At 37.8% G+C, this 14,696-nt stretch overlaps 1 protein-coding gene across 1 annotated transcript; it reads right to left on the minus strand.

The window, feature by feature from the left end:
- Positions 1-4,249: 4,249 nt before the first annotated feature.
- On the minus strand, positions 4,250-4,675 carry LOC124924564 (nucleolin 1-like). The gene has a single exon (XM_047464584.1). The coding sequence runs from the start codon at positions 4,673-4,675 to the stop codon at positions 4,250-4,252; it is 426 nt and encodes a 141-aa protein (XP_047320540.1).
- Positions 4,676-14,696: the final 10,021 nt, after the last annotated feature.

Here is a 14,696-nt window from a genome sequence, read left to right on the forward strand (position 1 = left end):
TGTTAGACTCACGTCTAATTCCGTGTATTCATTAGACTATCCGTCTAATTCTTTACACATTTATTACACTTACACGTCTAACTCCAATGAGTTAGACTGTACGTCTAATTCTATTAGAATCACGTCAAATTCCATTAGACTTACGTCTAATTCTGTGTATTCATTAGACTATCCGTCTAATTCTTTACACCTATTAGACTTACACGTCTAACTCTGATGATTTAGACTGTGCGTCTAATTCTATTAGACTTGCGTCTAATTTTATGCAAATGAAAATCAAAATCAGTATAATGACCCTCATTAGATCCAAGTCTAGTGACATGTTGTCTTAATACACCTGTATCAAAACTTATAAATTATTTCATCATCAAAATATCATAGGGTAAATTATTTCAACACTTAGTCAAAATAATTTGACCAAACAGAGTTTTTAAAGTAGTTTATCATTGTGATGGTGCAATTATATCTTGAGCACATATTTTGACTATAGACCTTCAGAGTTGATCCTGAAGGTGAGGAATTCGTATTCTTTGAATACATATGGAAGGGTACTTTTCGGAGTCAATCACTAAAGTTCACAACCTGTTTAAACCTTTTTTTGTGTGGGTAAGATATTCTAGAGCTCATCCTCGGATGTTTAGTCCCATAGAACCCAACCAGTATTTTGGAATCAAACTACCAAAGCTCATCTTGGTTAGCCGTTCTCCCTTATCTGTCAATTCTCATATATCACTATTTACTATGATTTCATAAACATTACAATTTCATAAAACCATATCATACTTTTGGAAAACATGATTTTCAACTTAGTTCATGAATGAAAATATGGACATGCAAAGAAATCATGCTTTTAAAAAAAGTATGCATCATTTAAAGAAAGTATATGAACTATATAGCATTGTGCGGGTTGTTAAAAATGAGTTTAGAAAAGGTTGCTTGCCTTAAGTTTGATCTTTGCTATAAAGATGATTGTTCTTCAATTACTTCTAAATGATGACTTTTGTTTCTTAGTGAATAGGAAAATTATATTTATCTAATTAATGAATCAATTGTGAAGAATATATATAGTTTTAGTCATGGTCAGTTGAGGGCTTGTTGAGTGTCTAATTTAGATGGCATGTTCCCTTTAAAACTTTCTAATTAAGATAGTTGGTCATAGCATGGGCAAATCATAACATAAGGTGGGTAAACTTTCTAATTTAAATAGTTGACTATAGCATGGGCAAGTCATAACAAAAGGTAGGTAAACTTACTAATTAAGATAGATGATCTTAGTATGGGTAAGACATAGCCTGAGGTAGAAACTTACTACTTAAGATAGCAAGCATGGGAAGGTCTTAATATGATTTAGTACTAGCATGAGGTGGGTCAAGCATGAGGTAGGATAAGCATGAGGTAGGATAAGCATGAGGTAGATTAAGCATGAGGTGGTTTAAGCATGAGGTGCGTTAAGCATGAGGTAATTTAAGCATGATGTGGGTTAATCGTGAGGTAGGGAAAAGTATGGGCAAGGCGTATTATCCTCGGTCGGACCCCTTGGTCTGTCTCTTGGTTGGATCTCTCAGTCCTATTTGAAATTCTCGGTCCTAGGTCCCAATTTTCTCGATGTCTCTTGGTTTGATCTCTAGGTCCTATTTAAAATTAACGATCCTAGGTCCCAATTTTCTCGATCCTGGGCTTGAATGTCCTTGGTCCTAAGTCTCGGTCAGGACCGAAGATGTTTAGTTAGAAAATGAATTTTAGGGTGTGACACATAGATTCTGTGAAGGGTTTGAGCATTATAAGGTTTTTTAATTTAATCATCATAATGGATCTGAATTCCTCGATGGTTGGGAAAATCTAACGATCCACAACATGAAGGCGTAGTGCACTAGATCCCATTTGCACTACATTTCCATTATGAAGTTATGATGGAGCCAAAAATGAGTGTAGTTGAGAGAAGAGTTGAGCCCATAGGCGTCATAATACCACTCAAAGTCGTGGAAGTACTGGGCCCATTGATAGGATCAGCGTAATAGATAGAGACGGGGTCTGGCTATTGATGACGGCTTAAGAAAAATGGTTTGATAGAAATCCTGTTAAGGATTTAAATCACTTTCTATTCTGCACAAACCCTTGCAAACTCTTGAACGATTCAAGTGCAGAAATGTTTGCTTAGATTTGAAGTTAAGAACTAAGAATGAGAAGATGACAGAATGAAGAAGACACAATAGTTTGTTTATGGATGTTCGGAGCAAACTCTCCTACGTCACCCTTCTTCCATCCACCGGAAAGATTCACTATAAGTTTTAAGAATCAAATATAGTTGCACGAATAATTCACTGTTGAACAGAACAGACTCTGTTCAACTTACAATATGATGAAGTATATTAACGAACGATCGGCTCATGTTTGAGCATGACGAATTACTTCATGACGACCTCTTGCCACTAAACTTTCCGGCCTCATATGAGAATGGAAAACTTGAGCATTTTCTGGATCGGTGGATGAAGAATCGCTCACTAAATAATTTATTGTTAATTATGTTCCCAGAACTCAGCTAAAACAATGCTTTGATTCTAACTCTCTTGTTAAACACACAGTAAAGCAAAAAAACAGCTCTTTCGTATATCAGTTTGTATACGAAGATTGATTAATTTGTACATAGATAGATCGATGATTCATCCGTGGTCCTTGAAGATGTTTAAATAGGGAGTAGGTACCAACAGTCGAATCTTCCATAATGACACGTGGAGAGCTTCCAATGGAACGCCTTCATAGTACACAACAGACTCTGAGCACCAAAATCGTGGTCGTACCAATCTGGTAGTGTGTCAAATTTTCTTCTATGATATTCCTGCAAAAACAATAAATGGGAAGAATATTTGCTTATGTGGCATTAATCAATTGGTTGCAACTTGCCGTCGTACTGATCTTCACTAAAAAGTGGAGCAGGAGTAGCGTACATCTAGTTGATCGTGGGTAGACGTATGCTAGTTTTAAGCAACTACTTTAAGCATGGCATTAGACGTATTTCAATTAGATGACCTCGTCTAATGAAATTAGGCGCCCACGTCTAATTGAAAAATCCATTAGACCACCTGGTTTAATGGGATTAGACGACACGTCTAATTACCGTTCCCTTCAGACTAATCTGAAGGAGTAAGACTGCACGTCTAACTACACATCCCTTCAGACTAATCTGAAGGAGTTAGACTGCACGTCTAACTATATATCCGTTAGACTGCATGTCTAACTATGTATCCGTTAGACTTCACGTCTAACTACGCCTATTAGACTGCACATCTAAATACGTCTGTTAGAATGCACGTCTAACTACGTATCTATTAGACTACACGTCTAACTATATATCCGTTAGACTGCACGTTTAACTATGCCTGTTAGATTGTACGTCTAACCACATATTTGTTAGACTGCATATCTAACTACGTATTCGTTAGACTACACATCTAACTACGTATTTGTTAGACTGTACGTCTAACTACGTATCCGTTAGACTACACATCTAACTACGCTTGTTAGACTTCACGTCTAACTACATCTGTTAGACTGCACGTCTAACTACGTATCGGTTAGACTGCACATCTAACTACATATATGTTAGAATCCACGTCTAACTACGTATCTGTTAGACTACACGTCTAACTACGCCTGTTAGACTGCATGTCTAACTACGTCTGTTAGACTGCACGTCTAACTATGTATATGTTAGACCGCACTTCTAACTATGTATCTGTTAGACTGTACGTCTAACTACGCTTGTTAGATTACACGTCTAACTACGTATCCGTTAGACTGCACGTTGAATTACGTCTATTAGACTGCACCTCTAACTACGCTTGTTAGACTACACGTCTATCTACGTCTGTTAGACTGCATGTCTAACTCAATGAATATAATGGCCAATCAATTTAATGAACCTCATTTAAGACTTTGTCTAATATAACATGTTTTCGATAAACCTGCACAAAGAACGATTAGACAGCTTAAATTAAGTTTTATACACACTCATCATCAAAATTCCAATAGTCAAAATACTTTGACACTTAGTTAAAATAATTTGTCCCAACAATTTCCCCTTTTTGATGATGATGTTAAAACTTTGCATAAGTAACAAAATAAGCATCCATCATATAATGAAAGAGTTAAACTTGTTCACCCATCTTACAAAAACACTTTCCAAAACCAGTATTCAGAAACATAATTCAAAGAGTAGAGTTCATAAACTAATTGAAGAAGAGAGAGGAGATTATAGTTCTTCTCTTTTTATGAGTGGGTCGATTGGGTAGTTGAATCCTTCACCGCTCATTTCTTCACCAGTCAGCAGGTTGCGAAAAAAAGGAAGAGAACGGCCACCACGACCAGTTCCACCACTTCGGCCACCACGATCGCCACCAGAGCTTCTACCACCGCGATCACCGCTAGTGCTTCTGCCACCGCGATCCCCGCTGCGACCTCCGCCTCTTTTGATTGGTCTGTCGTTGTCGTCACCGGTTGGCTTTCGCTTGGACCTGGTTCCTATTGAAACACCACCACCTCTTCTTCCACTATTATCCTCACCTTGAGTGATAAGATTCTTCTCTTTCTCGGCAACATCCTTTGAATCTTCTTCTTCCTTAATCTTCCTTGCAAAACTATCAGCCATTTCTAATCTTTCAGCGTTAGCTCGGCTCATGTTACCTAAAACCTCAACCAACTAATCTCGAAGTAGACTCATCACATCCATAACTTCATTATGCATTTCGACATTGTTTTCTCTATTGTAGTCAAACAACTTGGATTGCCTTTTGAAGAAATCCTTCTCAAATTTGGAGTAAGACTTGTTGACGATATGAACTTCATACGTGTTCTTCTTCAGCGTCTGCTCCATCTCATTTTGAGTCTTAAGAAGATCAGTGAATTCCTCCTTGTTTGATGTCCGAGTCTTCATGATTTTCATCATATTTGATTCCATTACAGCCATATTCTTCTGAATAGTTGCCATCAATGCTGTCATGGACTTCATAAGCCTCGTACCGTCAATAGATGATCCCTCGTTCGATAAAATCTTTTGAGAATCTGCTAGAGTGGTTTGAATAGGACTGATGTGGGTATGAACTTGCATGGACTGTTAGGGTCCATCCTTCTCTTACTCACTTTCATATTTTTCTTCTTCTTCGTCCAAAACATCTTCGCAAACCTTGTGAACTATTTCAGACAATTTTCCTGAATCGTGATAGGGTTGAGAATATTATCATGAATATTTGCAACAATGATACTAGGAAATGGTAGAGGCTTGGAAGATCCAACATTTTTGGCTTGTTCCCTCTCAGATGAGGAACTCTTCTCTGATTCCTTGTCTTTTAAGGGTTCCCCTTAAATCTAGCAATATCAGGCCGACTAACTTCAGCCTCTTTTTTTGGAGATACCTCTTCTTCAAGAACATGGGACTCCAAAACTTCCTTTTCCTGATTAATAACAGCTTGATCGAGTTCTTTAACGATTTCTTCTTCTTCGATTATCGGGTTTTCTTGAATGGGTTCCATAGATTGCTCAATACGGGGTTTAACCATAAGACGTTTTTCCTCTACTGGAAAACTTCCCATTTCAATAAGAAGAGCAGCAGCTTGCTCAACTTCATCAACATTACGATCATCGGACAGATCCATGAGATCATCTTCATCTGAAGAACTTCCAAATAGACTGGCCCCTGAGCAATTTGCTCCATGAACAGATTTGGTAACAATAGAAATGTAATCCTCCATAATCTCGTTCAACCTTTTCAGAGCTTTTTCTTCAGCCTTAGCACTCTTCTCAAGAGGGTTAAAATTTGCTCTTCTGACCTGCAGAATTGGGAAGAGAGCTTTTCCTCTCAGATTTGCTTCAATTAGCTCTTTTCTCTTAAGAGCTTCATACACCTCTGATGTCTTGACCCATTTCAAGACTCTCTTCTCATTGCTTGTGAGCTTTAACCATTGACTGATGATTCCACTGCCCTTGATGACCTAAGTGTACTTGATAGACATTCTATTTAAAACCCAAGTGTCAAAAATCTCGATCTTTTCAGCAGCAAAATTGTTGGCCTGATCCATCATGAGATTAACGATGCAGGTAGCTTCAGAAACATTCTCATTATGATCGATTACAACATCCTTCCATTTTCCAATCACCTCAATAGGCTTTGGAATGGGTCTTGGTTCCCCAATTGTGATTCTAGCAGCTTGTCTTGTGGAACGCATGATTTCGTAGGCAGTAAGGGGTTTGACAAAGAGTCCCGACGTGGGTTCGGCTGGAACAATCTTACCAGTCACTAATGACTTCGTTGGGACAGGATTTGGAACATGAGGCATTTCGACGAACATAGAAATAGCCTTCTCAGATTCACCACCAGCAGTAAGGATAAGAACAACACCTTACTCTAGTTCAGCAGACTCTGTAGCACCAGCGGCTACAAGATTTGGTTGACGGACAAGAGACGGAACCCTGTCAAAATTGTTAGTGTTTGGACCAACTAGCTCAACAGTTGGCCCGACAGCAGATTCCTCAACAGGAATAAAAACAGATTCTTCTTGTTCCAACACATGAACATTAAATTTAGGCACTTCGGCCTGAGATTGGGGAGGGGTTACTTTCGATGACGCTTTCACCTATTTAGACGCTCGGGGCGCCTTTGATTTTTCTCCTCTGGAAATAGAAGATTTGGATGGCTTTCGCAACTGACTCATAGCTGGAGACAGGGGAGACATGGGGGTGGCAGCAAGTTCGACTGGACCTTGCCTGACTCTGGAATCAACTATTCCAGAATCGTTCTTCGAAGAACTCTTAAGGCTGGTAGAACTTGCCTCAGATTCTTTGACAGTTTTAGATCGTTTGACTCCTGTAGACAAGACAGAAGCCGCTGGATGTCTGGAACGGGTAACAGACCTTCATCGTGTCTGTTGGCTTGATGCTCCTGAGAGCGATTCTTTAATGTTCTTCATTCTGACAAGAGTGTTGGAAATAGTGAAGATAGTGAACACCCTAGTCGAGTTGATTGGCTCTAATTCCCCCACGGGGACCCCCAAATGTTCTAACAAGCGATTTAGTTGAGCGGCAAAGTTTACACTTTCCTTGTTCTTCCGATTGATTGCAAAACAAAGATTCTGGTACAAAGTTGTGGCCTAGTTGACCTGAATCCCTTTTGAAATAGTCGTCATGTAGTCAAAATGATCTTGATTATATAAATGGAAGAACCCTGCCTTCCCCTGAAGCGCTTTAGCCACAACTTCATTCAGCAAAATAAACTATGGTTTGAGAGCCTTCTTACTCCCGTTTAATTGAATCTCCGAGCCTTCGGCGGAGAAAACCTTCTTCATCTCTGTCGTGACTTCCGAAGGCAGATTCAAGTTGAATGTGTGCCCCTCCGATGGAAGTTCGAAGAACTCCGCATAAAGAGATTCGTTAAAAGAGATATCGGTGTTGTTCACAATTCCCATAATGGAGTCGTCGACCATCGTCGCCGACTTGAAAAACACTCTAACTTCATTTTCATGGAAGATGAACGGCCCGTCAAGGTACTTTCTGAGACCGGAATATTCAAGGGTTATGAACATTTCGACCACATCTAGCTGATCAAATGTGTAGACGCAGAGAAAATCAACTTGTAGAGTACAATGACCAAGTGTGATTCTCTTGTTTCCCATATTCAACAGAATGCGGACAGACACAAGATAAACGAGGGTTTTTGAGAGAGAAACTCGAAGAAATCTAGGGTTCTTAGAAAACTTGAGTGAGAAAAAGCTTGTAATCTCATGCAAAGAGTCCTTATATAAACTCCCAAGAGTCGTATAGTATAATCGTCATACTTCCTAGGGGTATGGCCCATCAATTAATATTAGATGTCCTTTCCAAGTAGTCATCATTATTTTGAGGGTATATTAGTCATTGTCTCTTAACTTGGAAGACATGTGTCTTCATGTTATTCGGAGATGACTATGTTTCTGTTTGAGCGGGAAATTAGATATCGCCTGACGTGGGACAGTTGTCCTTGATTGGTCTAGTACACACGTAGTTAGACGTTTTTCTTACTTACACCCATGTATGAAATCTAAACGTCAATTAGACGCATGTGTCTATTAGACGCAAGCGTCTAATCACGTGTCTTAAAAACGTCTAACGTCTATTAGATGTCGAAGACTAATTACGCATCAACATCACGTATTAGACGTGTGTTTGGTTAGACGTGAGCATCCAATTGCTCTTGACGTAAGAACGTCTAACATCTATTAGACGTATACGTCTAACCGCGTAGGGTTTTAACCAAGACACACAGACTTAGATGCAAAGAGTGTGAGCAAAAATACGTCTAAGTACACGCTTTTTCCCTTAGATGCAAAGAGTGTATCTTTATTTTCAAAATAAATTTTCCCTCTCATTTTGTGCATGTACAAAATGAATAAATAAATGTTTTGAGGTCCTTATTACAAAAAATATTTTTAACACATAAAAACACTTAGTCCTCTGGAATGGCGAAAGCCATTGTTGATCTTCTAAAATATATACTTAGAAGAGTATCCTCCATGCTTCCTTCATGTAGCTCTCCTGCATCACCTCAGTTTCCTGAGTTTCTTTTTCTTCTTCTCTTGCCATGAAGCACGCCACCTCATCTTCATCATTATCGTTGGATGAGAAGTGGGAATCACGGTGGTTTCGTCTGTTCTTCCCGTCACCTACCATAAGAGCCTTCAGCTCTTTTTCATTGTCATTTTTCTTCTCTTCATGCTTCGGCATCAGGAATTCCAATTGGTAATGACCTAAAATACCATAGTTATAACACTTAACATTAGCTTTGGATTTCTTATTATCATTAGAATTTGAAGAGCTTGAGTTAGAGTTGCTCTTCTTCATGAAGTCGCCAAACTTCTTCACGAAGAGAGACATAGCATCGCTGTTGAGCTGTTGGGCAGCTATCTTCATATCAGGAGCAGTAGGTGGCTCTTCAGAAGTCACCAACGCTTTGGCAATGATAATGGATGTGGATTGATCTTCTTCAATCCTAGAGTTCAACTCGAACTCGTAGGTCTTGAAATCAGCGAACAAATCGAAGAACGATATCTTGTTGAGGTCTTTGGATTCTCTCATAACCATCGTCTTTATGTCCCATTCCCTCGGAAGAGCACGCATGACCTTAATAGCAAGCTCCCTATTGTTATAGGTCTTTCCAAGGATATATAGAGTGGAGACAATCTAGTTGAACCTTGTGTCGAACTCGTTCATCGTTTCTCCGAGACGCATTTTGAAACTGTCGAACTGTTGAGTGGCAACCATAATCTTGTTCTACTTGGTTTTCTCATTGCCCTCACACAGTTGACTGAGTCTGTCCCAAATCTCCTTAGCAGTATCACACTCGATGATGTAGTTGAACATGTTGTCATCAAGAGATCTTTACAGAACATCTAACGCCATGTTGTTGAGGTTGTTCTTCCTCTTGTCTTCGCTGGTCCATTCGGATTTCTCCTTATCGATCTTGATAGGACCATCTGTGATGACACTCCAATGGTTTTCATAGAGAGAAGAGAGATGAACACGAACTCTCTTCTTCCACACGATATAGTTTTCTCTAGAGAATGTGGGAATAACGGTAGCACTGGCATCTTTGGTTATGGTCGACATTCTTAGTGAAGGCTTGAGAATAGAAACAGAGCTCTGATACCAATTGATAGGATCGGCGTAATCGATAGAGACGGGGTTTGGCTATTGATGACGGCTTAAGAAAAACAATTTGATATAAATCCTGTTAAGGATTTAAATCACTTTCTATTCTGCACAAACCCTAGCAAACTCTTGAACGATTCAAGTGCAGAAACATTTGCTTAGATTTGAAGCTAAAAACTAAGAATGAGAAGATTACAAAATGAAGAAGACACAATAGTTTGTTTATGGATGTTCAAAGCAAACTTTTCTACGTCACTCCTTCTTCCAACCACCGGAAGGATTCACTATAAGTTTCTGAGAATCAAATACAGTTGCACGAATAGCTCACTGTTGAACAGAGTTTCTGTTGAACTGAACAGACTCTGTTCAACTTACAATATGATGAAGTATATCACTCAACTAAAACAATGCTTTGATTCTAACTCTCCCTCTTGATAAACACATAGTAAAGCAAGAAAGCAGCTCTTTCGTATATTAGTTTGTATGCGTAGATTGATTAATTTGTGTATCGATAGATCGATGATTCATCCGTGCTCCTTGAAGATCTTTAAATGGGGAGCAGGTACCAACGGTCGAATCTTCCATAGTGACTTGTGGCGAGCTTCCATTGGAATGCCTGCATAGTACACAGAAGACTTTAAGCACCAGGATCGTGGCCATACCAATCTGGTAGTGCGCCAAATATTCTTCTAGGATATTTCTACAAAAACAAAAAGTGGGAAGAATATTTGCTTACGTGGAATTAATCAATTGGTTGCAACTTGTTGTCGTACTGATCTTCATGGGAAAATGGAGTAGGAGTAACGTACAGCTATTTAATCGTGGGTAGACGTATGCTAGATTCAAGCAACTGCTTTAAGCATGTCATTAGACGTATTTCAATTAGACGACCTCGTCTAATAGCTGGATCCATTAGACCACCTGGTCTAATAAGATTAGACGACACGTCTAATTACCGTTCCCTTCAGACTAATCTGAAGGAGTTAGACTGCACGTCTAACTTTCATACGTTAGACTGCACGTCTAACTACGCATCCCTTTAGACTAATCTGAAAGAGTTAGACTACACGTCTAACTTTCATACGTTAGACTGCACGTATAACTACGCATCCCTTCAGACTAATCTGAAGGAGTTAGATTGTACATCTAACTACGTATCCGTTAGACTACACGTCTAACTACGTATCTATTAGACTACACTACTAACTACGCCTGTTAGACTGCACGTCTAACTACGTATCTATTAGACTACACATCAACTATATATCTGTTACACTGCACGTCTAACTATGTATCTGTTAGACTACACGTCTAACTACGTATCTGTTAGACTATACGTCTAACTACGCCTGTTAGACTACACGTCTAACTACGTCTGTTAGACTACACGTCTAACAACGTATTTGTTAGAATGCACGTCTAACTACGTATCTGTTAGACTGCACGTCTAACTACGTATCTGTTAGACTGCACGTCTAACTACGCCTGTTAGATTGCACGTCTAACTACATCTGTTAGACTACACATCTAACTACGTATCTGTTAGACTGCACGTCTAACTATGTATCCATTAGACTGCACGTCTAACTACGCTTGTTAGACTGCACGTCTAACTACGTATCCGTTAGACTGCACGTCTAATTGCATCTATTAGACTGCACGTCTAACTACGCGTGTTAAACTGCACGTCCAAGTACGTCTGTTAGACTGCACGTCTAACTCAGTGAATCTAATGGTCAATCAGTCTAATGAACCTCATTAAGACTTAGTCTAATATACCATGTTTTCGATACACCTCTACCAAAAACGATTAGACGGCTTAAATTAAGTTTTATACACACTCATCATCAAAATTTCAATAGTCAAAATAATTTGACACTTAGTCAAAATAATGTGACCCAATAGCCCACTTGAATAGATCATCGTTTTCTAACAAGGCCATTCTGCGATGTATAATCAATTCTTAAAAACATGTCATTTGATTTTGATAAAAGCAAATATGCTTAGAGATATTTAGTATATCTATTATAGATGTACGAATGTATAACAAATAAGCACATATTGGGTTGACTTGTCGAGGCCTTGTTGTTTAGGGCATGTCAAACAACGGTTGGGTAAAGTAATTAGGTTTTGTGTGCTAAGGTTTTTTTCGAGGTTTGGGTTGGAATCTCTCCTCACTATCTCTAAGGTCGCAACCTGAAGGATGTATCAAAGCTGACATGGGGGATCCACTCCTCACGCAACATCTTTCTATTACAGACCGCTATGATCGATCTAAATGTAATTTTTAGAAGTACATAATTCAGATCTGGTACTCCTTCACGTAATTTAGGGTTACATACCTGTTCTAAGAAATTATTAGGGTAAAACCTAAGTATAGGGTAAAACCTAAGTACCTGTTAAGTTATAGACCCCTTGAGGTGGACTATTGTGAGAGTGGAATGTTATAAATAAAAATTTATTAATAGCCAGATTTTGTTTAATTAATTTTTTTCAAAATAACAAGGTGTCCCCAGCAGGTTCCCAAGAGAGTTATAATCCCTAGGGAAAACGGCTAGGGTATCTCCCTTGGTTCCACATAGCTTAGCACGCGTCATCTCGTGAGGCGGACATGTGGCAATATAGGAGGCAGATATCATATTGTGGGATGGCTCGAGGTTCAATTCGTTTCAACATTAGTTTGTGTGACAGACATCTTTTAAAATTAAACATTTAGTTTTTAAAAGATTTTGAAAATACTTGGAACGGTAATAAATTAATTGTGTAAAAATAATTAATCCTTTGTTCAAATTTAAATAATCTGAGAGGCTAAATAAGAATTGACCAGAACCCGATTTAAATGAATTAAGCATAACTAATTAAAAAAAATATTTATTTGAAATTCAGTGTCGCTTATAAATTTTATAAAAATCAATAAAATGGTATGTGTATAAACGTATGTATACTAGAGTTTCGAAAAAAGGGTAGTTTGTGGTGTATTTAGGCTCGGGAAAGGGCTTTCGCGCTATGTCCTGTGCGCCCTCCTAAGGACAGTTTTCAAAAATTCTTCTAAAAAAAATCTGGCTTTTATATATCCAATTATAAAATTTATTACCTTTAACTAGTAGTCTAAGGGTCCTAAATAAGGATGGGCTATAAATAATTGTAAAAATTATTTAAAATGGGTTTGTACATGTTGCGTTGGTATTTAGATTTAACAAATCCTGAAAATATCCGAGAAAATGTTAGAATTTAAAAATAAATTCTAAACGGGCCTTATCCAAAATATTGGTTTAAGAAACATCCCGAAAATATAAAAATTATTATTTTCTAACATTTCGAGATTATTTAAAAATGGGTTCGGGTTCCAAAATTATAAAATTAATTTTGGATTTTGAAAAGTGGAACCAAATAGGCCTTAAGACCAGAGTTCTAGGGTCTGGATTCGATTTGGCCAATCTAGGCTCGGTCAAGACCGGGGTGGTCTAGACTAAGGCTCGGTCATATGGGTCAAGGGATCGAAGAACTCTAGAGGCTCGGTCCCAAACTCAAGTGACTCGAACTTAGACTTGGTATGCTCGGTGCCAGTTCAAGTCTACTAGTCTAGGTACTCGGTCCTAGGGTTAGGTATCTATCGGTCCTAGGTCTAGGGTTATGGCTGGTTTTACAGGTCTTAGGTTTACGAGGCTTGGTCATAATCATCGGTCCTAGACTAAAGGCTCTCGGTCCTAGGTTAAAATAGTGCTTGGTCCTAGGTTATAAAAATCGGTCCTAGGCTAAGGAGAGGACTCGGTCCTAAGTCAAAAAACTCTGTAGAGCTCCACGATCCTAGGCTAAAACCATCAGTCGCGGGGCTAGGTCCTTCTTGAAGAACAATGGTTCTAATCCTCTATCATAGCTAAAAAAATACTAGTCCCGGTCCTCGGTTGGACTTGAAGAACACCGGTCAGACTCCTCGGTGGCTGGCTAAAATCCTCGTTCGGATGTAGGACTGGGGTAATCTTGATTTGGTCAAAATTTCATAAAGCTATAAGTTTTGATTCAGATCATGAAATCATGATTTGTAAGCTATAGTTAGCTCATATGATCATGAAGAACAAAAACCCTAACATAAATCATTATTTCAAGATCTTTACAAATATCAATTTCAAAATACCATTTCTAGGTCAAATTTTTTGATTTTTTAAATTAGGACATTTCAAAGTCTGATTTTTGTTCTATTGAATTTGAAATGATGAATATAGTTAAACTTAACCAAAATAAAAGAATCATTCAAATATTAAAACATGTTTGGAAGATTTAATCAAAATCCAAAAAATTTTAAAAACACAATTTCATCAAACATGATCAAATCGATGAAACAATTACTTGGAGTTCATCCTAACTTGTTAAAAAAATATGTATAACAACTAATTTGATCAAAAAAATCTGGATTATAACTAAGAACACATAATTTTAAAAATCCTAATTTTGAGCTTTATTTTTCAGAATTTTTGTTTAATTAAACATGATTAAACGTGATTACAGTTGCTTGGAAATCAACATAATATATCAACAAACATACATGTATAGTACCTATTTGGATCAAAAAATCCCGATTAAATCCAAAAATACATAATTTTTAAAAAATCCAGTTTAAAGCTCAAATTTATGAAAATTTTGAATTATAACGATTTGATTTGATTTCTTTCAACAGAAAGTTCACATATGATATATAGAATTATTCTAAACAAATAAATTCCATAATCAAGCTTAAAAACAAGATCTAATAGATCAAAGTAGGAAAATTTGAAGAAATTCAAATTATAAAATAAAAAATGAAATATAAAACTTCTTAATTTATACCAACACTTGGAGAATACTCCTAGGAGGTGTTAGAGGCAATCCAAAAGCCTAGATCGATGTTGTGGTGGCCGGAGAAGGTTTTGACAAAAACCAGTTCTTGGTTGATCTTCAAAATATTGATTTAGGTTGTGATTTGTTTTGGTCTTCGATGATTTAGTCTACAGACCATTGAGGAATATTTATAGTAGGGGAAGGTTGGT

This window comes from Impatiens glandulifera, chromosome 2 (assembly GCF_907164915.1).
Source record: "Impatiens glandulifera chromosome 2, dImpGla2.1, whole genome shotgun sequence".
In the NCBI taxonomy this organism is placed as follows: Eukaryota; Viridiplantae; Streptophyta; class Magnoliopsida; order Ericales; family Balsaminaceae; genus Impatiens; species Impatiens glandulifera.

What these genes read in the sequence shown, in the direction of transcription:
- LOC124924564 (XM_047464584.1), bottom strand. Translation starts at nt 4,675, where the DNA reads ATGAGCCGAGCTAACGCTGAAAGATTAGAAATGGCTGATAGTTTTGCA.